The 25,398-nt window shown below is 40.2% G+C and overlaps 2 protein-coding genes across 2 annotated transcripts in view; one reads left to right on the top strand and one right to left on the bottom strand.

The window, feature by feature from the left end:
* Nucleotides 1-99: 99 nt before the first annotated feature.
* LOC147165980 (unconventional myosin-Va) lies at nucleotides 100-19,166 on the top strand. Its single transcript, XM_086089524.1, has 35 exons — nucleotides 100-585; nucleotides 1,911-2,021; nucleotides 2,094-2,262; nucleotides 3,248-3,392; nucleotides 3,467-3,623; nucleotides 3,694-3,837; nucleotides 4,256-4,337; nucleotides 4,785-4,892; nucleotides 4,978-5,090; nucleotides 5,225-5,493; nucleotides 5,557-5,638; nucleotides 6,149-6,289; nucleotides 6,378-6,509; nucleotides 6,581-6,664; nucleotides 6,732-6,848; nucleotides 6,924-7,021; nucleotides 7,088-7,174; nucleotides 8,218-8,538; nucleotides 8,663-8,819; nucleotides 8,885-9,124; nucleotides 10,306-10,524; nucleotides 10,584-10,677; nucleotides 10,748-10,896; nucleotides 12,282-12,491; nucleotides 12,622-12,722; nucleotides 13,726-13,834; nucleotides 13,965-14,061; nucleotides 14,155-14,277; nucleotides 14,364-14,515; nucleotides 14,581-14,670; nucleotides 15,355-15,487; nucleotides 15,559-15,820; nucleotides 16,983-17,157; nucleotides 18,123-18,203; nucleotides 18,568-19,166. Exons 1-35 carry the CDS (start codon nucleotides 559-561, stop codon nucleotides 18,727-18,729), a joined length of 4,941 nt encoding a protein of 1,646 aa, XP_085945650.1. The 5' UTR covers nucleotides 100-558; the 3' UTR covers nucleotides 18,730-19,166.
* The window catches only part of unc13a (unc-13 homolog A (C. elegans)), a 48,850-nt gene continuing 42,189 nt past the window's right edge, over nucleotides 18,738-25,398 (bottom strand). Inside the window, exons 43-45 of the mRNA XM_086089531.1 lie at nucleotides 24,584-24,676; nucleotides 23,206-23,365; nucleotides 18,738-23,121 (exon numbers count right to left, since the gene is read on the bottom strand). Coding sequence (XP_085945657.1) covers nucleotides 22,833-23,121; nucleotides 23,206-23,365; nucleotides 24,584-24,676 — 542 coding nt within the window. The 3' untranslated portion in view covers nucleotides 18,738-22,832. The remainder of the gene's footprint in view (nucleotides 23,122-23,205; nucleotides 23,366-24,583; nucleotides 24,677-25,398) is intronic.

Below are 25,398 nucleotides of genomic sequence, written 5' to 3'. Positions count from 1 at the left end.
TTTAAAAAAAAATTACGGCAATTTACTAATTACTTGAAAATAATAAAAATGACTTTTGGGTTAGTTTTGTCGTTGCGAGGTGGAATACCATACCTGAAATCCTTGCAAGTTGCGTGTTCAGTTCCCAATCAGTAATAGTGTGAATTTGAGTGGCTGAGGCTTCTCTGGTTTGTTGGGATTAGGCCTGCACGTGCGGTATAGTTCAAATAATTGATGGATTTTTAACACAAAAATATTTTTGCTTCTACTTTTTTTTTTTTTTTATTCAACACCACAAATAAACATTTTCTAATTAACTTCTCTGACAACACTGACTGTGAAAGTATATGAGCTGATGACTCCACAGGTTTGTCACCTGCTAGATATTGACGTAACAAGTCAATCCCATCCAATCAGCTGCAGATTCACCTGACAGTCGTCTTCACTGCGTGTGTGTGTTTAAAGTGGACAAAGTGCACTTTAACTAACTGGGGCATTTTCCTTGGCGGAAAATCCATTTCCTTGTGTGGATGCCGTTTTCATCTGCTCGGATGCGTTTGTACACCTAACTAGTTGAAGATGACAACACTGCAACTGTACACCAAGGTAGGACTAATGTGTATGTATGTGTATTTTGCATTACATTTTTATGTACTTTACATACTGATAAATATGTATGTATTATTTAAAAAAAAAATCAAATATATATTTAGTAGTATGTTCGTGGCTTGTTTTTAATCATTTGCATTTTTTAAAATTTGAATTTCAACCCAGCACTCCTAGAATTACCAATGACGCTAGTTGTAATGGAAAGGATGTTATTTTTCAAGCGTTGATTTTTGACAGCAGAATATTTGTTTTCTGTCAGTTCTCACCATTTGGAAAGTAAAGCGCTTACACGTAGCCGGCTCGTTGAGCTAGAACTGTATCTCTCTGCTGTTGTGAGCAGTAAATTCCCTCATTTACGCCTTTGTCGCTTGTTTTTAATGAAGTGTAATTTTGTGACAGAATTGTTCGTTCATGTTTACTTCGAAAATCAACTCTGTTTGAATTAAAAGATCAGGACGCTTAGCTCGAAGTTGCTAGTTTAGCATCTAAAGATTGAGTGAGTATGGAAAGTCTTAAGGGACAATATACATTGTGCAAAATTGCAATAGAAAGTGCGTAGTTGTCACTAATACATGAATATGGTTAGTGAAAGTGTGTATTATCGGCTAACATATGAGTCGGTTTTATCTAACTAATTCAGGGTTGTTCAAATTTTCTTGTTTGTTCTTTAAAATATCAATTTATTACAGACAGTGGACTAAAACCAACTTCATGTAATTTAAATTATGCTGAGCATTGAAATACTTGAGGAGAAAACATTCTTGCATATCATTTTTCACTCACAACTTGACATGACAATGAAATATTTTCAAGTGGTCAGTGTCCTTGATTTCACTAGATTTGCACCTGTTGTTGTGACTTATGAAGATGAACTGTTCATGTTCCAAGCAAAACAAGAGCAAGTTCTGCTGGCAGAACTTTGAAACCTAAAATAAATGGTCCAGCTCTAATTATCTTTTACACAAATACTGCACAACTCATTCAATTCATTTTGAGAGTGACATTGTAATGTGTACAGTATTTCAAATGTTTTTTTTTTCTCAGGTGAAGATGAAATAAGTTTGTGCGTATTCTTAAATATTTTAGGTCATATATTGCTCCATTCATACACACATCACACTATAGTTCTACATAATGGTTAATCCACGTAGGCCTTTAAAGTGGGATGGCCAGTGTTAATTTTTAACACTTTTAAGAGCTTTTTATGCTGATGGCTGCCAAATGTCTCATCAAGGTGAGACCAGGAAGGAATGTCAGCGCAATCAAATAAAAATCAGTCCAAGTGTTATTGTTTTGGCTCACATCTCAAATCCCTTCACCAGGGGGCCACCGTGTGGATTCCTGACCCGGATGCAGTGTGGGTGTCGGCCCAGCTTGTCCAGGACTACACACCCGATGCCAAGCATGTGCTGCTGCAGCTTTCTGGAGGGAAGGTGAGACAATAATAGACATTTTTAAATGAATACCTCGATCAAAACTAAGCAAAATATCTTCTCCTCTGACAGGAGACACTTTACCTGGTGGCGTCGCCGTCGAACCTTCCTCCACTGGCCAACCCTGACATCTCAGAGGGCGAGAATGACCTGACGGCGCTCAGTTTCCTCCACGAGCCTGCGATCTTGCACAACCTCCGCGTTCGCTTCCTGGATTATAGCAGCATCTACACTTACTGTGGTAATATGTGCCATATTATCTGGTTATTTGTCTGGTCACATTTGTATCGTGAGTACAGTTTGGGGGATCATATTCACACTGCTATTGTTGTGCTAAAATACAGTACGGGAAAATATATTTATGTTAGGAGTGTCAAAATTAGTGCATTCATTTTGAGTTATTTTAAAGTTCCTTTAACGCCACAATTTTTTTTAAAACGCGTGATTAATGAAAAGCCTGTACTGGGGAAATTTCAGTCGCAACGCAGCAGACACGTCCACGTCAAAATTTAGCAGTAATACATTTAATAATAATGCATATATTTGTGGAGACTGAGGTCAAGTTTTATTTTACAATTTTAAAAATGTGCAGAATTTCGCAAGTTACTTCATGTTAAAGATTAGATAGCTCTTAATATGAAAATAAAAAGTTGTCACCGTCTTACAAATGCAATTCTGCCACCTAGTGGCAGAAAAATTACCAACATAAATCAATATCACACTCGTTTTTTTACAGCACAGTACATCTTTTTAATTTAACTCAATTTTATGAATTATTATGAAATTACTGTATTCATGACTAAAAGATGCAGCCATATTTCTTTTAGTAAATTTTTTCCCCCCACTTTTATGTTGACAAGAGTATGAAATTATTTTTATAAAAATTATTTTACATTTTATTATAAATTTAGAACAGATATAACATTTGTGATTAATCGTGAGTTAACTTTTGAAGTCATGCAATTAATTACTATTAAAAAAAAAAAATTATCGCCTAACACCCCTAATTTATTTACTAAAAAAAATAATGTTGCTGGCCAGGTGTTTTTTTTTTTTTACCTAATGGAGTGTATTTCTGTGGGGAAAAAAATACAATAAACAATAATTTCGCATTCACACTGCCAAAAGTTGAACTAAAATACACCATAAAACTAATCAAAACACTGAAATGATGTGTTTTTACAGAGTCGTGACAGTTCAGTGAATAAACCTATAATTGTTACTAGGTATCGTGCTGGTGGCTGTCAACCCCTACGATGAGCTCCCCATCTACGGTGAGGAGGTGATCGACGCCTACAGCGGTCAGGACATGGCGGACTTGGAGCCTCACATTTTTTCTGTGGCCGAGATCGCTTATCGCACCATGATCAGGTCTGCCTTCACTCTCGCTCCATTTCTCTCTCTCTTTGCTTTCTTTTTTAGGTAATGTACATTTCCTTTCACAGGGAGGAGAACAATCAGTCAATCATCATCAGCGGTGAGTCGGGTTCGGGCAAGACGGTCTCGGCCAAATTCACCATGCGGTACTTCGCGGTGGTGGGAGGAGCCGCTCAGCAGACCAGCGTGGAGGACAAAGTGCTGGCCTCCAATCCTATCATGGAGGTAATGCGCAGGAACAACAACATTTTCTATGACTACTATATTTGCGCCATAAAACAAATTTTGTTTGAAGGCCATCGGGAATGCCAAAACCACAAGGAACGACAACAGCAGCCGCTTTGGGAAGTACATCCAGATCGGATTTGGCAGGAAAGGAGACCTCATCGGGGCCAACATGAGCACTTACCTGCTGGAGAAGTCTAGGGTGGTTTTTCAGGTGCACATTTTTGTGGCAATATTTTCTGTATGTGGGGAAACGCCGAGAATTGCATTTGTAGGTTTGTTCCTTGCAAGGACAAAGAGAAATCACATCGAATGCACAGTGTTCTCCTGGTATTTGTGCGAATTGATACAGAGCCTTACCGTGATTAGCAAAACCTATAGTTGCCACAAGATGGCGGCCCAGCACTATTCTACAAGATACGGTGAAGGCCTGACTAGCGTCAACATAGTTTCTTTGGCACCAAGATGTCACAAGATGGCGCCAAAGTAATACTTTTATTAGACATGGCTTTGGCCTGAGCACAAAAACAGGAAATAGGTGTGAAACTAATTAACTAACCAATCACTTAGATTTCAATCAATACTCCATATTGAATATAAAATTTGTTTTTGTATTGTTTCCTGTACTTTAGGCAGCAGCAGAGAGGAACTACCACATCTTTTACCAGCTGTGTGCCTCCAGACAACTGCCTGAAATGAGATCGCTCAAACTGGGTGAGACATGAGCCACCTCGTGACTACAAACATACAATTGTTTACAGTTATTCGGAAAAATGACAAGTTAATGCATAATTTGCCTCACCGTGTCTTAATGTAGCAATCTGTTGAATATAGTGATATCAATTAAACTTATTATTATAATTATTATTATTATTATTAATAATAATAATAATAATAATATTATTATTATTATTAATTACAATAATTTGTAATTTAATTATTTTTTTAACAATAATAATAATATCATAAAAATTAAATTAAATTACAAATAATAGTTAATAATAATAATAATTATTATTATTATAAAAAATAATTAAATTACAAATAATAGTTATTATTATTATTATTAATAATAATAATAATAACAATAATTATAATAATAAATAATATTATTGTACTTATTTTATTTATTATTTATTTATTTATATTTTTTTAATCCAGTTGCCCCTGAACATTTCCGCTACACAAACCAGGGAGGAGATGCTAACATTGCCGGCACTGATGATGTGATGGAAATGGAGCGCACTCGCAATGCTTTCACCATCCTGGGTAGGATGTCGTTTATTGACACAAGCACACAAAAAAAAGGTACATTTCGATATCCATCTTGTATTTTTTTCTTTCGAATTTGCAGGTGTGCTTCCAGATCAGCAAATGGAGCTTTTCAGGATCCTGGCAGCTGTTCTCCACTTAGGAAACGTGAAGATTTCAGGCAGCGGGCGAAATTCTGATCGTTCATACATTGACGTGAGTTATTGGACACATGGAATTCAGGATGCGAGATCCTATTGTCACACTTCTAGTGAAGAAAATAAAAATAAAATGAACTAGAATGTGTCAAAATGTGACCACAGAAATGATCAAGCAGTGTTTCCTTCCAGGCAGATGACAGTTCTTTGGCTACCTTCTCCAAACTTGTGAGTGTGGAGGCTGCCCACATGGCCCATTGGCTGTGCCATCGCAGGTTGGTGCTTGCAGGAGACACGCTGGTCAAGCCCATGACGGGCCAGCAGGCCGTCGAGGCTCGAGATGCTCTGGCCAAGCATATCTATGAGCAGATGTTCAAGTGGACCGTGCACAGACTCAACTCGGCCCTGCGCAGCCAGGCGGGCCGCGCCAAAACCTTCACAGGGGTGCTGGACATCTATGGGTGAGCTGCACCCATTTTATAATTCTTGCACACAAATCTCACAAGTGGTTCCTCTCTGTGCAGCTTTGAGACCTTTGAGCGGAACAGCTTTGAGCAGTTCTGTATCAACTACGCCAATGAAAAACTGCAACAGCAGTTCAACAGGGTGAGTCACGTGAGACCTCATCAGTCGTGTGGTATCAACAAATACAGTTAAAAGAAAAAAAACAGCAGTGGACATAGTATTGAGCCTTGTGGAACGCCACCAATTTTTCGCTGTGGTCCCTCTCTACTTCACGATTTTTATTTGGCTCCATAACATAATAAGTCAATTTACACAAACATTTGAACCAAAATAAGCATTCATATGCGTAAAAGTGTAATAAAATGAAACTTACGGCATTCCTGCTTGATAATTCAACATGGATGGCATTGGATTGCATTGCTATACTGCTTCATACAAAAAAAATGAGGGACCACTGTAATGTAAAAATCTGTGGACTTAGTATAGAGCAGTGGTACAAACTATGGCCCCGGGGGCCATTTGCGGCCTACAAGCAATTGTGACTTCTTTATTGGGATATATGTCGAACGTTACTGTTGAATCTGTGGACCTAGTATTGTTCCTTGTGGAACACCCGCCGCCAGTATCTTGACTCCACAACATTGTGCGCAGCACGTGTTCCACCTGGAGCAGGAGGAGTACGTACGCGAGGAGCTGACGTGGAGCAGGATCGAGTTCAGCGACAATCAGCAATGTATCCATCTCATCGAGGGACAGCTTGGCCTCTTGGACCTGTTGGACGAGGAGTGCAGGGTCAGCGGTGGACACTTGGGCCCTGCAATTGACGGACAACCAGTCGAGAGCGAGTTGTAATGTTCTTGTTGCTATCTGGACTGACCAGATGCCCAAAGGATCCGACGGCAGTTGGGTCCAGAAGCTGTACGACCAACATTTGAGCAGTCGAGGCCACCCTCACTTCCGCAAACCTCGCATGTCCAACAGCGCCTTCGTTATCTTGCACTTTGCCGACACGGTGCGTGACGCAGATTCCTCACTCTTCTGCCGTTTAATTGTATCGAGTGACGCGCTGGTTTGTTTGCGCAGGTGCAGTACGAATGCGGCGGCTTCCTCGACAAGAATCGAGACACCGTCTTCGAGGAGCTGGTCAACGTTTTGAAAGCGAGTCAGGTAGGCGTGAATTTGTGCCGTCCCTGAGGTCGCGCAGCCAAACGAAACGTCATCACGTGTGTGCCAGTCGGAGCTGGTGGCCGATTTGTTCCAACAGCAAGGAAAGGGGCCGAGCATGGCCAATGGAAGTGTCCACTCAGGAAGGAGAGCCCACAGGGAACACAAGTTGACCGTGGGCTTTCAGGTGAACTTTTTTACGACTTGCTCCAATGTCTCTCTTTTTTTCATTTTCACCAAATATCTTCTTCTTTTTTTTCAGTTCCGTCAGTCCTTGCAGATGCTGATGGACACTTTGAACAGCACCACACCTCACTATGTGCGATGTATCAAACCCAACGACCTCAAGGAGCCCTTTATGTGAGCGCTTACTTAAAAGTGATCACTTACGGCTTGCTTTTAAACTCAAAACATTTCACTTGTCAGGTTTGACCCGAAGCGGACGGTGCAGCAGTTGAGAGCATGTGGAGTGCTGGAGACCATTCGAATCAGTGCTGCCGGTTTTCCTTCCAGGTAAATAACTTATTTGTTTGTCACTACAACAAATGAGTCACTGAGAACTCCAATAATGGATTACTTTTGCAGAAATTATTATTATTTTTTCTTGGATTTTAGTTTGATTAACTACGACGGTGTATTAAATATTTTTATAGAGGGGGTGTAATATTCAGAGAAAAAAACTCCCAAATTTACGAGAAATAAACTTGCAAATTTGTGACATTATAAAGTGGCAAATTTGCAAGAAAAAAACTCACAAATTTACAAGTTTTTTTTTCTTGAGAATTTGCCACTTAATAATGTCACAAATGTTTAAGTTTATTTCTCGTGAATTTACAAGTTGTTGTTTTTTTTTAATTTGTGAGAGAGAAAAAACAAAAAAATGTTTTCTCTCGCAAATTTGCCACTTTATAATGTTACAAACAGAAGGATGTGTGCAAATAAATTTCAGATTTTTTTTTCTTGCTTATTTGCCACTTTATAATGCCACAAATTTGCAAGTTTATTTCTCATAAATCTGTTTTAAAAAAACAAACTCAAATTTCCGATTAATTTATTTTTGCTAATTTGTGAGAAAAAAAACAAACATTTTTATGTTTTTGTCTCTCTCGCAAATTTTCCACTTTGTACAAATCTGCAAATGTATTTCTCGTAAATGTACGAGTTTTTTCTCTCAGAAATTTGCCACTTTGTAATGTCGCAAATATATGATTTTTTTCCTCATAAATTTGTGAGTTTTTTTCTCTTGTGACATAGTGGCGAATTTGCGAGTAAAAAACGTATTAATGTACCTTTTTTTTGTTTATTGCTCGTAAATTTGTGAGGGTTTTTTTCTCGCAAATTTGCCACTACAATGTCGCAAATCTGCAAATGTATTTCTCGTGAATGTATGATTTTTTTTTTCCTCTTTTTTTTCTTCTCGGAATATTAACCCCCCCCCCCCCCTAAAAAATGACATGTTTATATGCGGCCCTAATGTAAAGTTGTCTAAATTATACCAGTTTTGACCAATTCTGGAACCTTCAATGGTATAGAGTTTATTAAAATGATTTCCCCAGATGGACATACGAGGAGTTCTTCTTCCGGTATCGTGTTCTGCTGCGAGGGTCCCAGCGCTGGGAGGATGCTCGGCTCGCATGCCGGCAGGCCTTGCCTCAGCTCATCCCTGACCCAGACCAGTTCGTCTTCGGAAAGACCAAAGTCTTTTTCCGGGCCGGGCAGGTGGCTCTTCTGGAGAAGTTGAGAGCCGAGAGGTTACGTGCGGCCGCTGTGATCCTTCAGAGTTGTGTCAGAGGATGGCTGGCCCGGATTCACTACAGCAGAATCCTCAAGGCCGTCGTCACTGTACAAAGATACTGGCGAGGAGCTCTGGCCAGGCTGTGAGCTTCATTACTTTTCTTTTTTTCATATCTGTTGGACAGATGCAACAGAAAATGGAATGATGAAGGTTTGTGTATTGCAAAAGCACATCGGCTTTTTGGATTTAATTTCATCTCCTTGCAGTTTGGCTCAGACCCTGCGGTACACCAAGGCTGCTTTAGTAATCCAGAAGATTTACCGCATGCTGGTGTACAGACGCATGTTCCTCCTGGTCCGCCAAGCCGCCATCACCATCCAGGCCTTTGTCAGAGGAACGCTGACCCGTCGTCAATACCGACTGGTTAGTAACTTCCTGGTTCAAACATGAAAACAAAGTGCTCTTATGCGAAACCGTGATTTCCCTAGCTTGTTGCCGAGCGAGCCGCCACGCTGCTCCAGGCCAGAGTGCGAGGGTGGCTGGCGAGGACGACCTTCACGAGGTTGCGGGCGGCCGCGGTGTTCGCGCAGTGCTGCGTACGTCGTAAGGCGGCCAGAAAGGAGCTGCTGAAACTCAAGACTGAAGCCCGCTCGGTGGAGAGGTACCGAGAGCTCAACAAGGGCATGGAGGTCAAACTGATGCAGCTGCAGATGAGAGCAGACCAGGAGGTGAGTCAATATGTCATCAAAATGCTGCAACGGATCATCATTGGTCCATTCACAATGGGACACCATTCAGACATGTCAAGGAAGCTGAAACATACTTAAGTAACACGCTAAGCCTAACTTCAAAATAAAGTTGACCTAATACAATAATACATTGACGGCAATGCAAATAGCCTTAGTACACTTTTACTTTGAAGTTGGCCCATGTCGTGGCGTGATGGTTAGCGTGACGTTCGTAATTTTGATTGACATTGTAGTTGCGACCAACATCAACACAAGGCTATCCCGCACTCATGTTCAATCGTTAATTTAGGACGCTAAGAAACCGCTAATTAATTATGCAACCAGAAGACGGCAAGAGTCTCAGAGGTAAGGGGCTAACGGCTAACTGTTAGCATTACCAACGAGCGTCTGGCTGAGAGTTGTAAGCGAGTTTGACAGCTGGTACCTGATGGCTTACTTTATTGCTTTTTCAGTATTCTGGACCAAGGCTACAATAATTTCTGGCCTATAATGCGCACCTGACTATAAGCCACGCTAGCTAAATTTGGGGAATACTCATACTATATGTGTATTTGTTACACATATAGGCCGCACCCGACTGTAAGCCGCAAGTGTTTTAATGTTCCCGCTACTTTCTTTTCCATAATGAGGGCGCAAATTGTCTCGCTCTTGTTCTGTCTCTCCTACTGTATTTGGGCTCACTTGGTTTGTTTTGCTCTGGCTGACGCTCTTGCGCTTCCTTTATAGTACGCTCCATAAGCCGCACCTTTGTATTAGCCGCAGGGTCGAATGCAAGTGAAAAAAGTAGCGGCTTATAGTCCAGAGATAAAGGAAGGGAATGTGCCTATATATATATTTAAAATAAATAGAACCTACTCATTTATTTTATATAACACTTTTGCCCATTAAAAAAAACAACAACATTCAACTCAAAATGTCAAACATAGCTGTTTAGATTTTAGGAACACAACTTTAAGCCATTAATACTTTATTTTACACATGGATTAGAAATTTTGAAAAATGGGAAAAAGTGTTTTACAAAATAAATGAAGGCAAAGTATTATTTATCTTTTTTTTTTTTCAAATACGTGATCCGATCCAAACCGTGACTTTTGTGATCCGTTGCACCACTCATGTGACGAAAGAAAAGTGCATGATGATGACAATAATGATGTGTCCAGGCCAGAAAGAGCGCTGCCCTTAAAGAGAGTCTCCGTGCCGAACGGGAAGTCGCCGCTGCCGAGCTGGCCGCTCTGAGGTCCAAAATTGAAAAACTAGAAGCAGGTCAGAAGCATGCAACTCCGCCCCCTGCTCCTTCTTCCGTCCTGAGCCAGCAGATGGAGCAGGAAAGGAAGCGAGCAGAGGAGAAGGCTGCCCACGAGATGCTTCAACTGACACGGGTAACTAGAATTGTAACTTTTGTTCTTGCATTACTTTCAACTCCTTGTGACTCTTGAAGGAGGTGGAGACGCTGCAGAGAGAAAAGGCGTCACTCGGCGGAGAAACGGAGCGCCTGTCCGCATGCCTGCTTCGACAGGAGCAAGCACAAGAAGGTACTTACGTGTCACTTTGGCTTTGCTGTCGTCATTCTCGTGCATTTTCCAACTTGTCGTCCCCGCGCAGCTGTTGTGCGGCAGGCGGTGTCTCAGGCCACGGCGGCCGTGAAGGCGGAGCTTGACGAGGAGAGGAGGAAGCATCAGGGCCTCCTGCGGGAGTTCACCAGACTGGAGCAGCGATACGACAACCTGAGGGAGATGAGTCAGCTTACTGAGGTTCGTAACAAACACAAAACTTAGTGGGGAAGTTACACATATTTGTTTTTATGGTGTCCAGGCCGAGTGGAAAGCGTTGACACCAAATCTATCGATACCATGCAGAGATGGTGCTAGGGGTTGCTATAGTCCTCTCAGAAATCAGTCGACCCTCCAACATTTTATTTTATATTTTAAAATATATATATATTTTTTTAATTCAGCCCCTCTATTTATCGGTCAAGCCCCGCTTAAAAAAAAAAAAAGACCTGATCATTTGCATAATTAATTTTTTCTAATATGATTGCTGAGACAGGCAATCCCACTCATGTTGTCGTACATGTTGGGTGGACTCATAATATCTCCAAAACTATCACTTTTTAAGAAAGGCAAAAAACCGGAATGTTGAGTCATAAATATGGCAGAATAAAAGTAGTAGTACGAGTATGAAATTGACCAAACTTGGGCACAGTACGTTTCCATCTGACAGTGATGATATAGAAAAATTTGACTTGTATAAATAGATACAATTAATAGATAACTAAAATTGATAATTCAAACTAAATAAATAAAACTAATAAGTAAATAAATGAAGTAAAAAAAAAAACTTACCGGTAAATAGATAACTATAAAATCAATATTCAAGGTTAATATTTTTCATTATGTAATATTTTGTAAGTTGTACTTTATTATTCATACATGATTATTTTTCCACATATTTGTCAAAGACAAATAAACCGGAAAGATAATAATATATATATAATAATATGTGCTATAAAATAAATGAAAATAAAATATATTGCTGGCTTTGGACTGAAATCGATTTATTTTTCCACAAATGTGTGCGATTGGTCAGTCCTTGACCAATCTTGCTTGCTCTCTTTGACTATGTAATGTTAGTGCCTTTTTTTCTTTTCTTATGCTATTGCTATTCGTGTGAATGCTGAGACACAAATTAGCAGTAATATTATTTTTGAATGAAGCAAAAGTAAAAAAAAAAAAAAAAAAAAAAACATTAAATATATAGGCCTATCATACATAATCTCATTTACATTGTAATATATTTTTTAAGTATTTTTTTTTGTTCAAAAAATATCTAAATTTAGTCTCAAATTTATCATAACAGCCAAAATTCAGTGCCATGTATTCATTATAAAGTTCAACATTCAAATGAAAATTCAGCATCACAAATTTGCCTGAATAATTAACATTGAATTTAGAATTTTAAGGTGATTTGGACACTATTTAAAAAATAAAAAATAAAAAAAATAGTTGCAATGTTATAAATTTTATGGTGGGGAAAAAAAAGTTTTAGTGGATTAAAAATTCTAACTGGCACAGATCTTCTTTCCTATCTCTTCCAATCATTCTTTGTCATGTAATCTTAGCAGTCACCGTCCTTGCAGGGCACCCGGGGCCTCAGGAGATCCGACTCGGCGCTGAGCTCCGAGCCTCTGTCCCCCTCCCCTTTGTCCCCCTCCCCTCAATCCCTCACCCCGCTCTCCCTCTCCCCCTTCCCGTCTGCCTTCCCGTCTCCAGAGGAGGCGCGGCGGGTCAGCGTGACGTCCCCCACCACGGAGGGAGGATTCAACGAATGGAGTTTGGAAATGACCATGGTCAGGGACACTTTTTTTCTTTTTTTCTTTTTCTTTTTCAATACAGCATCGTTATCCTCCTTTCAAACTGCAGTACTCTGCCAAAATGAATTGCTTGTTCGAAGCGTGACTTCTTGGTTCATACTTGCAGGAGCAGTTGATGGACAAGATGGGCTTGAGCAAAGAGTCGGTGGTCGAGCTGAAAGGAGAAGACCTGGCTCAGGCCTACGACGCAGTACGAGTGGCCAACAAGTGAGCTTTCACTCGTTCATCTCTGCTTCTGACCGCATACATCAAGGGGTCTGCAACCTGCCGCTCTGGAGCCATATGTGGCTCTTTAGTCTCTCTCCTGTGGCTCCCTGTGGATCTCGTAAAAGAAAAAGAAAAGAAAAAAAAGAAATTATTGTTATTATTATTTATTTGGTTATTTATTTATTTATCTATTTACAGATTCTTTAAACAAATTGATTTAGGTAAAAAAACTAAACAATTAAATGTTCTAAAAATGACAGAGTCCAAATTGTTTTAATTGTCAGAAAAAGAGAGATAAAAGGTAGATGAAAAAGTGTTTTTAAATTACCTAAAAAGTTACCATAAAATGTCCAAAAAAGACGAGGAAAAGCAGAAAATTACAATACAATGTTTTTGGAATTGCTAAAATAAAAAATCTGAACATTTATTTTCAAAAAAGCAGAAAAGAAAAGTTTTAAAAATGAACTAAAAATGTCAACAAAAAAAACCCAAATGTCCTAAAAAAGAGAGAAGAAATCCCGAAAATTACCATAAAATGTCCATAAAATGTCCACAAAATTCCTCAAATGTCAGAAAATTTATAACAAAAAGGGCAGAAAAAACTGTAAAAGAAAAAATAGCCATAAAATATCCAAAAAGGAAGAAGAGAGATAGGAAATTACCATATGTCAAAAAAAAAAACATGTCAGAAATTTTTCAGAAAGAATATCTTAAAATGTATGAAAAATTACCAAAAAACACAACAAGACAAAATGTAGAAGAAAATGAATCTCAACGTATTGGATGCTGCTCTCATATTTTTCTGCAGCTCTAATTAGCTCTTGGGCCTTCAGCACATTTGACTAACATTGTTTCCTTCATCACAATGTTTTGTGGCTCCAGACAAATGTTGTTGTTGTTGTTGTTATTTATTTGACCTAAAATGGCTGTTTTGACAGAAAAGCTTGCTGACCCCTGGCATAGACTTAGCGCCAACTCAATTGATTTGTTTGTCTTTTTGGAGGTTTTTGGAAAGCCAGTTGCTGAGTCAGCGTAGTCAGTGGGAGGAGGAAGTGGAGAGGCTGAGGTGTCAGCTGATTCGAGTTAGCTCGGGTTCGTCTTCTCATCAGCAGGTAGATTCGTCTTCGTAAATCCAATTTTCAAAGCAGTGTACATTCGGGTTGTGGGTGACTGGTGCTAATGAGCCACATGCTGCTTCATCTAATCCAAACTATGCCGCTGCAAACGTTTGTGTGTGTGAAGGAGCTTCTGGAGGCCCGCGAGCAAGAGTGTGCGCGGCTGAGGAGGGAACTGAAGGAACTTCGGAACACCGTCACGCTCCGGCGACTCCTCACTCATGGTGAGAAAACCCCAAATCATCTATTTTCTTGACGTTCGCCCATCAAAAACTCACTCAAAGTTTCGGATCCGGTGTTTTTTTTTCCCTTTCTAGTTTTGCCATCAGTGTTTCCCACTGACAGCCCGTTACCCTCCCAGCAAAAAGCACCCGCAGCGGCGGGTCTGCTGGAATGCAGGAGACGAGATGAGAGCAAACTCATCAAGAATCTCATCAGCGGTAAAAACTTGCTTTGTAATTGTTACTCGAAAATATGTTGTCATGTATTTGTTGAAATGAAAAGCCTTTCCTGTGTTTGTGTCCAGACGTGCGGGCCGACGTGGCCGCGTCGCTGGCCCCCGGGCTGGCGGCCAGCGTGATCTTCCTGTGTGTCCGGCAGGTGGACGGCAGAGGCGATCAAACCGGCGCGTCGTCGCTGTGTCGCACGGCTGTCGCTGCCATGAAGACGGCTCTGAAGGTGACCTCAAACAATCACTTTTGAGAAGTTTTCATTTTCATGTCATGATGTGTTTTTCTCTGCAGAAGCACAGCAGTGACTTGGACATGACTGCTTTGTGGCTGAAAAACATCAGCCTGTTGCATGACCTGCTGACTCAATATGACCACAAACAGGTGACAAACACTTGAAATGGGAGGGGAAGGGGGGGTATGAGGGGCCATCGGGAAAATAATTCAGGATTGCCTCTCACATTCATGAAACAATCTCATGTGAGAGAGAGCGTCAGCGTCTGTGTGAGAGTGTGAGAGAGCGTCAGTGTGTGTGAGAGCAAGTGAGAGAGCGTCAGTGTGTGTGTGAGAGCAAGTGTGAGCGTGAGTGAGAGAGAGTCAGAGTGTAAGAGAGAGTCAGAGTGTGTGATTGCGACTGCGTGAAAGAGAGCGTCAGTGTTTATGAGAGTGTGTGAGAGAGCGTCAGTGTGCGTGTGTGGAGAATTTCAGAAGTGTGAGACTGAAGAGCATTTTATTGAATGTGTATGAGATTTTCAATAGTCTGTGTGTGTTAGAGAGCATTTCAGCAGTGACATGAGTGAAAAAAATCAAATGTGAGTGACATTTTTTTTATAGTAGTATGTGTGTGTGATAGTTTCAACAGAGTTCGTAAGAGAAAAAAAATCAGTAGTGTGTGTTTTCATATTGTGTAATGTTTCAGTAATTCACGCGAGTGGAAAAAAACGTCAGTAGTGTGTGTGAGTGCTTTAGTAGTGCATGTGAGCAAAAAAAAACATCGGTAGTGTGTTTTAGTAGTTATTTTGTAAGAGGTCATCCCGAATATTATCTGCCTGTCGTCGTGTTTAACAGCCGTGTGTTCCGGAGGACTTGTCGCCGCTGACCTTTGACCTGAGCATCGTGATCCACACGCTGAGCGAGCTCCGCATCCAAGCCTACCAGCAGCTCGTCTCCATCACTGAGAAACGCCTGCAGAGCTTCATAGGTGGTTCGCCCGAACCCAGACCTCAACCCGCCGTCATCTTCTTCATCTCAAATCTTCATCTTCCTCCTCAGCCGCCGCCCTGTTGGAGGGCCAAGACGTTCCCGCGGGCTCCAGAAGGCGAGCGAGCTCCGCGGCGGGGGCGGACGCTCCCACCGTGGCTCAAGTGCTGAAGGAGCTGGGGGCCCTTCACGCCGCCATGTCCCATCAGGCTTTGCACGCCACGCTGATGGAGCGCGCCTTCCACCAGCTGCTCTACTTCATGTCCGCCTCCGCTCTCAACAGCCTGCTGCTCAGGAAGGACGTGTGCTGCTGCAGCCGAGGCATACACATACGGTACACCAAAATCGAATCAATAATTAAGCAATACACAAAAATGTATGGACCGCATCTTCAAGTTTTTCATAAACTCTAATATGGTAGAAGAAATGCACAGGAAAGTCACTAAGCTTAACAGAAATGACTTGACGCCAAACAACTTTTAATAATAATTAATACAATACTCCCTTAAATATAATAATAATCCTTTATATATACATTATTTATAATATATATATTTTTAAGAATTTTGGATGCATTTTAAGATTTTTGTAAAATTTTAATTTTCAAATCAAGTTCATATTTAAAGATTAAATGTTTATTATCACTGAAAACAACAATGTCAATTGATGCCATTTTTAATTATTTTAATTGCTAGCTGTCATTGCACTTAATTAAACATTTAAATCACGTCACAGTTTTGGAATCTGTGTCCCATGCCAGTGATGGCGTCGTCGTCATTATCATCATCATGGTTATTTAGTATGTGGTCACTGTCCAATGAAAAGCATCTATTATATGTACAAATTTGGTCAATTTTTGTTTGGATAAAAATAAATAAATGAATAATTTAAAAATAAGGTAAAGTACTTTTGTGTGGATATTGTCACTATCCAAATAAAAATAAAATGAATGTGAAAGAAATTCCTAAATTTGCATCAAGATTTTTTTTCTTCCTTAATTAAACTAAACAAAATAAATAAATACATAAAAATAAATTAATTATAATTATAATATTACATTATTATATTGATGTGTTCACATATTTTGTATTAGTAGATAAATGTTTAATTCCTCATTTAATTTTGTTGTTAATCCTCAGATTATTTTACATTTGACAACAACCAATGAAAAACTTTAAAATAGCTTTATCTTTATCTTAAGGAAGTCCTGTTTTTCTGACACATTTTTTGGGGGAGTGTCCGCTTCCGCTATTAGCGAGTATGCAACAAGTCACTTGGAGTTAAGAGGTAAAAAATAAAAATAAAAATCCGGAAAACAAAACTGAATATTTTTTTTCAGCCTGTTTTTCTGAATATTAAAACAAAACAAAAACAAAGCCCCCCCCCCCCAAAAAAAATTGTCAGAAAAACAGGAGGTTTTTTTTTTCAAGTGAATGCAATACGCTTCCGTATGATCTCACTTTGCTTTTTTCTTTTCTTTCTTTTTTTGGCTTTAGTTTGAACGTGAGTCATGTGGAGGAGTGGCTGCGCGGCCGCCGTCTGCAGACAGAGGGCGCCATTTCCTCGCTGTCGCCCCTCATCCAGGCGGCTCAGCTGCTGCAGGTCGGCAAGAACACTGACGCGGATGCGCAGGCCCTCGTGAGCGCGTGCACCGCCCTCAACGGCCAGCAGGTGACATCTGTGCTTTTGCTAGACACTCAAGATACGTTTCCATCAAACGCTTCACTTCATTTTGACAAATGCGCTTTGTGTCCAACCTTGAGGTGCGAGTAACCCAGTAGTAGGGTATCAAAACTTTTGCAACGTTTCAAACATAAAAAAAGACTACACAGAAAAGTTTAAATATTGTATAACAAGAAAGTTAATATATTACAAGAACAAACCCACAGGAATAAGGAATAAAGTTAGCAAAATAATGTTTTAATCAATTTAAAAATGGAATGATATTACCAACCATTAACTTTGCATCTTTTTCTAATAACATAAAATGTTTGTTACGTCATTCATTGTTTCATTTTTACATAATTCGTCACCTAACATTAGGCTTTCCTCTTTCTTTATTTTGTAACATACTTTTTTCCGGTGACATTATTTTTAGATTATATTCCATTATATTATTTTATATTATATTTCAAATTAATTTGTTTAATCTTCCAGTTTTTTCTTGTCATATTTAGACTTTAAAAATTAAAAAAAAAATCTTAGAATATTATGAATTTATTGTCCTAACATTGCATTTATTTCCCACTAACATTACAACTTCATAATATCCTGACTTTATTCTTGTAAAATTGCAGTTTTTGTAATTTTTTTATTCAATCTTTGTCATGTTGCTTTTTTTGTCACATTATGACAGTATCATAAAATTCTGACTTTGTTCTTCTTGAAACAATTACATATTCATACTGGTAACTTTACAGTTTTGTTATCATGGATGTACAGACTAAGATTCTGATCTTACAACGTGATTTTTTTTTTATTTTTTTTTTTACATGACTTCATTTCCCCCTCCCTTATAATTGTAATGTTTTTTTTCAGTATCATCCATCTTTCTTTTTGTAATATTTTTTTCTCAAATATGATTTATTTTTTCTTAGTGGAACGTATTTGAAAAACTGCTGTGTTGTGTTGAGCAGATTGCGAAGATTCTCAGCAACTACACGCCTCATGGTGACATTGAGGAACGAGTCTCACTCAATTTCCTTCGCCAGGTTCAGGTAACGCTTGCACCACCCACGCATGCAAAAATTTATTTTATTTATATATATATAAAAAAAATTCATTATATTTTTTATTTATAAATGTTTTAAAATATTTATATACATTTTAATATATTTTTAAAATATATATATTTATATATAAAAATATATTTTTAAAAATATATTTTAAATATATATATATGTATATATAATTGTTTTATGTGTACTTATTTTTTATTTTTTAGGTATAGTCATTTATGTAACATGGGTTTATGATTTTGTACATGTTAGAAGCATGATGTTGATGCTTTATGATCGTCTCTTAACCGCAATCCATATTATTTTAATGTGACTTTGAGGACAAAAGTGATGTTTCTTTCAGGGTCTGCTCAAAGAGCGCGCGGACGCTCAACCTCGCCAGCTCTTCCTAGAGGTGAAGCAAGTGTTTCCCGTCACGTTTCCCAACGAGACGCCGCCCACCGTCCGCGCGGAAAACTTGGTCATCCCGGACTCCCTCAAGATAGCTTTTCTACGCAGAGTGTGAACTTTTCTGTCCAAGGAAGTAGACGCCACGCCACATAATTGAAATTTGCCATCTTTTATTGGAAGCAGAACACATCAAAGACTGTCGTCCCAGTCACTCCCAGAAACATAAATGTAAAAAAAAAAAAACACATTATAAACATCTTGCGTATAAAAAAAAAAAAATTCCCATGCGACTACTTTGCAACACTTCACATCATCGTCATTATCGTCAGTTATAAATATTTATATATTCACAAACATTTGAAAAATAGAAAAGAAGATATCAAAATAAAGGAGACAACATCAAATTGGTACGCGTGCTGGCACAATACATTTGTTTTTAAAAATTAAAATCTCTTATTTTTTTGTTACTGCGTTCCTATCATGCACCATGAGTGGAAGTACAGGACCGTGCACGTGGGGCAGAACATGCACGTCTGTCCTCTTGGTTGTGTGCTTTTTATCCCCCCCCCCACTTTTTTTTTTAATTTTTTTTTTGCTTGTGCTTCCATCCCAAAACTCCTGCATGCCTCTGAAAGATGTCGCTGCGGACGGTGGGGAATTTGGTGGCATTGTCCACATGTTCTCTCGAGAGGAATTGCGGTTCACCCCCCGTAGAGACGCTGTGACGATGAGCTCATTTGACTCATCCCTGTAGTTGAGCACACGCGTGCTTGAAGGACGGCAACATCCACACAATGATGGCCTCCCCTGAACCACACGGAAAAGAAGAAAATTGTGCTTCTACCACAATGAAGTCAGATTATTGAAATGTAAAGGTGTCATTTGGCAATCTCACAATATTACATGAATAGAATTATGAGAATAAAGTCAAATTATTACTAGAATACACTCAATGTGACAAGGAAGAATTTGCAATGTTATGGAATTACTGTGAAAATTTTACCTGAATAAATTGTAATTTGGCTGTAATAATTGGACTGTAATAAAAAAAAGTTAAGTCTGAATTTGGCATTTAAAGTTCTGATATGCAAGTAAAGTGGAAATATTCCTAGAATAACTTGTATTTTGGCAAAAGAAAGTAATTTTTTTAGAATAAATTCTAATTATTCAGAATAATTTTTTATAGAGATTAAAACTGGCACTTGTGTGAAAAAAAAGAAGTTATTTCAATAGTGATCTATTTTTAATTTGGTGACAAAAATGACTGTAATTACTTGAAGTAAGTTGAAATAAAGGTTTAAAAATTATGGCAAGAATAAAGTCAAAACTATTGTGACATTTAGTCAATTCGGTGAGGAAAAAGACAAAAGTAACAAAATAGGAGAATAAAGTTAAACATAAGCCGTTACTAAAAAAAAGGCAAAATATTGATTTGGTGAGGGGGAAAAAAAGGATATAAGACTTAATAATATTAATTAAACAAATAAAGTTGTAATTTTGAAAAAAAAAGTCAAAATATTACAATAAAAAAATATAAATATAATTTTTTTAAAAGCCGCACGACTTTTGTCTTGACAGAACTTTTCTCGTAATTTCAGCATTTTGCCTTTTATTTTCCTTCATCTCTGTGTGGCCTTTAACACTTTATACAAGCGTCACCTCACATGCATTTTTGTTCAAAACGGCTCCATTCAACTCCCATGAGGGACCTTGAGCTTCTCGAAAAAAGAAATTCAATCTCCACTAAAGCTGCAGCAAACATTTGGCCCTGGACATTAAGTACATTTATTTTCCAAATAATATATCCAACACTTGTGCTGACACCAGAATAGGAATATCCACCATGTAAACATTATAATAACTTGAAAAATGAAAGACTTTAGATTCCATAGATCAGCTGCATAGAGTTCCGATTTAACGCGAGAAGGCTCGTCTGCTCGCCCCAAAAAAAACGTACACCCTGTATGTGACTCTGACGACCATCTCGCCACTTTGTGATTATTTCGTCTCTTTTTTCATGGACAAGCAAGAATCATGGAGGATGTTTGTTCCAGTCAACACACATCTCCCAAATTGAATAAGTGGGGGGAGAAGGTATCGGGAACAAAGACCCTGTGCTCTTTAACCTTCACACGACTTGACATGCTCTACTGATTAGAAAAGGGTCGGCCCGCCATGTGATTCTAAAAACTAAAACCTCAGAGGTTAGTTTGGTCGTTGCATCATATTGGCCTACGGGGAACTAAAATGGCCCCCGATGGGAAAAAAGAAGAAGATGTCGTCCATTTTCTTTCAACCGGTTGCAGTGAGGATTTTCAGCCCTTTTAGCGGCGATCTCACTTGACGGACGGACGGGCGGACGACTTGTGCTTGGTGTCGTCATGACAACCCACATCCATGTGTTTATGCGTGGGGGACTTGGCACCTTCCACTTGGAATGTTTACATTTGTAACAGAGGGAGTAAACCATGATACGAAAAGCGCACTATGATCTTGGCTTGTGTTGGTTTTCTGTCACACACACACACACACCCACACACAACACACACACGCACACACTGATGCGCACTTGTCATCACAAAGACGGCGGGCATACGAGACAGAAGGCATTGTGGGTGTCAGGCAGTGTGCTCTATTCCACCATCTCACATCATAGACTGGAACTTCACGTATGATTCATGATTCGATTCTATCCGTAGAAATATAATTTGGAAGAAAACAATGAAATAGTCTGCCGTGCTTTTCAAAAGAAAAAGAAAACCCTGTGCAGCCGAACGAGACTTGTGCGTCAGAAAAGTTCCAGGACGCATTTCCCCCCAAACATGCGTTTTCCCCTTCAGTGTGGGTCAACCAGCACATCTACAAATAGATCCTGAGTACGCGAGAAGAGACAACGTGGCTGCTCACGACGCCCTGAGCATCTGACAGTTCCTTGCTGAGAAGGACATCACTTTTTCCCCTCTTTCCCAAGCCGAAGTGGGTGATCCGTTTTGAGGACGTGGACGACATCGAGATGGTCGTGACGACGGAGCTGCGGAGGATCCCGGGAGAATCCTCCGGGAATTCATAGGGGGCGTGGCACGGAAGGCTGGGAATGTGCGTTCGACTCTGGCAGGATTACTTGAAGGGGAAAACTTGATGTTTAGATTTGAAATACAGCTGTGCCTTGAGATATGAGTTTAATTTGTAAAAAGTAAACACTCATATATCAAATCATTGTTCCCCATTCAAATGAATAGAAACACCATTATTAAAAAATTTTAAAGACTACAACGGTGTTTGAAAGTTTACGTATGTCAACTTATGAGCACAACTGTAAATGTACAAAAGCTAAATGTTGCTTCACTCCCAGCCATTTTCGCTGAAGCAACCTCCTTCGCTCCCGGCTGTTTTACTGGATTTTGACTGATATTGCAAGGCCCAGAGAATATTGTGTTCAATTGCTATAAAAAACATGGAACCTACTAAAAGAAAGATTAGAGTCTCTTCTTTCATCAAGAAAAAAAGTATAGTTCTATCTGTTTCCATTTTTGCAGCAATTAGCATTAGAATGTAGCTAAGTTTTATCATTATTCACAAATCTGTTTAGAACTGTGGGTAAATGAGCTTTGTTGCAACATGGCCCTGGTTGATCTCTTTTGCTCTGCTTGCCACCTGCTGGCCGTTTCTGTAATAACTACCATTTCCTAAACCGTTCTCTGCAGTTGAGAGGCTGCATCAAAGCCTTCTGTATGCTCGAGCATAAAAAAACATTAACAAAAAAAAGTATAAATACGTCTTTGGGGAGTATGGTAATATTTAATATAGGACGTTTTTATAGCTTTTTGGGAGCAAATGAGTTAATGCTATGAATCATGTGCCGTAGTTTTTTGTTTTTTATGGACCTTTTTCTCACCATACAGTGTGCTCATAAGTTTCAAACACAAAATTGCTTTCAGCACTATAACATGCTGTGAATGCTAACCATTAGCCCGTCGACAGCCTTTCCCGTTAGCATTAGGCTAGTATTCGACTGCAAACGCGTATCTCCAATTTTGCTCGCAAATCAAAGCAAAAAAAAAAAAAAAAAAAAAAAACCTTGGCACGTGAACTCGTATCTCAAAGCACCTCTCTGCCAGCAGTCCTGGAACTTTTCTGACAACTCCGCGATTCCACTTTGACCACAACGTTGTCTGCCCCCTCATCGGAATGTATTTGCGGCGCGAAGCGGGGGGCGGCTTATCCGCGGCCCTCCTCGGCCGAGCGCTGGTCCGACTTGAGCTTGACGAACTCCTTGGCCACGTCGTCGTTGTTGCGCTGCGAGAGGATGCGCAGCACGGTCAGGCCCGTCTCGTCCATGTGGATGCGCTTGCCCAGCGGCAGCCAGCAGGCCACGCTGCCCTTGGAGGCCACGTCCTTCAGCTGCAGCACGGCCATGCCCACCGTGCGGTCCTCGCGGGCAAAGCAGTAGTCCTTGACGCACACCTGAAGCTCGTAGCACTCGGGGCCCACCTCGCTGCTCAGCGCGCTGACGGGGGAGCAAGACAAATACAAGTCCTTTAACGGCCAGAAAAGATTTTTGGGCTAATATAATCACATCGTGCCGACTCACAAAGTGAACGTTTCGTTGTATTTGGGCGCCCAGCTGTTGTTTTTGGACTTGGTGGCGTACTTCCGCTTCTTGTCGCTGAGGTGAGGGCCGATGATGAAGACCTCCACGAACGGACGGAATATTCCCTGCGTCTGCCACCTCAGGTCGTTGGCGGCCACCACTGTCGCGGCGAGGAGAAGCTACGTTAGAGCGTCTTCTACATCAAAAACCGACGCGATTTATCGGCCATTTCCTGGAACGTGAATCGGCAGTCAAAACAACAGTTGACCTACTTTCCGGACTTTTTCAGAAAATAGCCCAAAATAGTACCATATGCAAAGGCTTAGTTCATAGTGACGTCATTGGATGATCAAAGTTTCTATTGGCTCAAAACCATCATGTACCCACCAGACCAACAAGTGGGGAGTCCAAAATGTCTTGTAGCCATATTTGGAGCTTCCTGTACCCCCACCAAAGCCCTAAGTGCCTTCAACTCTCTAAATACATACTAGAGTTCCCAAATATGGTAAATGCTACTTGCTTTATATTGCGCTTTTCCACCTTGCAAGGCCCTCAAAGCGCTTTACATTCGACTCCTCATTCACTTATTCAGCAACTGGGGGTTCAGTATCTTGCTCAAGGATACTTCGACATGGTCACAATGGCATGGGATTGAACCCACAACCTCTGGGTTGGAGGCGACCACTAAAGCGCTGAGCCACGCCACCCCAATATAAATCTAATAAAATATGATGATAAATCAGTTGAAATCCCCCCAACATAAAACATTTCCAAGATATGCACCCCGAAAATGTAAAGAAAAACAAAACAAAGAAAAAGTATTGCGTAATTTAAAAAACATTTTACTTTTAAGGGGTTACTATCTATAAAAATAGTACACTTAAGCTATTTCTAAATGCAAATTCTGATAGACAGGCCGGAATACACAAATACACATCAAAACACCAAAACAGATCGTCTCGTTGCCGTGGAGACAACCTCGCTAGGTCCTGAACAAGAACATGACGATAAAGGGGGGCTCTAGCGCCCGGCAGTATCCACATACAGGGGTTTTAAGATACCAAAATGAAATAATGTCACATCCTTCGCGGGAAAAAAAAAATCAACAGGCAAACCATCTTGCACTCGTTCCAGGAATCCAAAATGTAGCCGGCAGCAAACGTTCCGTCTGGACAAGCAGGTTCCCCCTTCCCATCTCTCTTTTTCAATTGCGTTGAGAGACCATCTTCTTGAAGGTGTTTTTTCATGTCGCACTTATGTGCTCAACCAATTCGCACATCAGACCTTCTCCATGACGACTTTTCCTTCCATCGAGACGAATCTCGGTTTCATGCAAGCTCAGAAGACCTTGGACGGAGACACGAATACAACATGATACCTTTCACGGTGACCTTGTGCTCGCCCGTGTTGGGGTGAGTGAAGATCTCCACATGGATGGACACCTCTCCCACCGCGTCGTCCACGCCCGAGCCTGGTTGGGACGGACAAACGGTAAAAAAAAAAAGTCAGGTTTTACGAGCATGAGCTGCCCTTGACCTCTGCTTTAAGTCTCCTCCTCCAAGACTCAAGATCATAACCAAAACTGAAGACCATTTCCATATGGGGGATTAGAAATGGACGAATAATTATGATGAGCGTGTTAGAGGAAGAATTTAAGCAGAGCGTTGCGCTGTTGAGGTTCGGACATTTTAAAGCTGCTATGAGTGGGCACTTCCGCAGTGGGAAGGTGTCTACTGTTCCATATTCATATTTTCTCCTTCTCAGAAAAGCGTCAAAACAGGTCCCCACGTTGAAGAGATTACTGGGTGGAGCGCTAACAATTTGATACTAGCGCCCACTCATAGATGCAAGATGTGTGTTCGGATGCAGGGTGGCCACTAAAAGGTAACGTTCAAGGAGAGCTTGAGTTGCTACCCCGTCTTCAAGACATGCAACATGGGAAAGAAAGTCAAAGAGAAATGAGTGATGGTCAATTCTTGACCATAAACGTGTTCAGACCATGTCGTCTTCTTGAGACACGGTGAAGCAGCATGTGGCTCGTTGCCCGAGGTGACTCTTGCACGCTCTATCCCAAGTCAATCTGTTGTCTATGCAATTGCTTGGCAACCAGCCCAACCTTTTTGCCCAAAGTCCATCCCACCCACGGGATCGAGTTGGAAAAAACTGCGGATATTCCCACTGTACATCAAAGGT

This window comes from Leptonotus elevatus, chromosome 11 (assembly GCF_054856555.1).
Source record: "Leptonotus elevatus isolate MCC_2025b chromosome 11, RoL_Lele_1.0, whole genome shotgun sequence".
NCBI classification, from domain to species: domain Eukaryota; kingdom Metazoa; phylum Chordata; class Actinopteri; order Syngnathiformes; family Syngnathidae; genus Leptonotus; species Leptonotus elevatus.
The sequence above is the reverse complement of the archived record's forward strand: the minus strand, read 5'-3'. Positions and strand labels throughout refer to the sequence as shown.

Coding starts and splice junctions, on each gene's coding strand:
- LOC147165980 (XM_086089524.1), top strand. CDS start 559: ATGACAACACTGCAACTGTACACCAAG. Junction 5,494..5,556: donor GGGGTGCTGGACATCTATGG/GTGAGCTGCACC, acceptor CTCTCTGTGCAG/CTTTGAGACCTTTGAGCGGA. Junction 8,820..8,884: donor CCCGTCGTCAATACCGACTG/GTTAGTAACTTC, acceptor TGATTTCCCTAG/CTTGTTGCCGAGCGAGCCGC.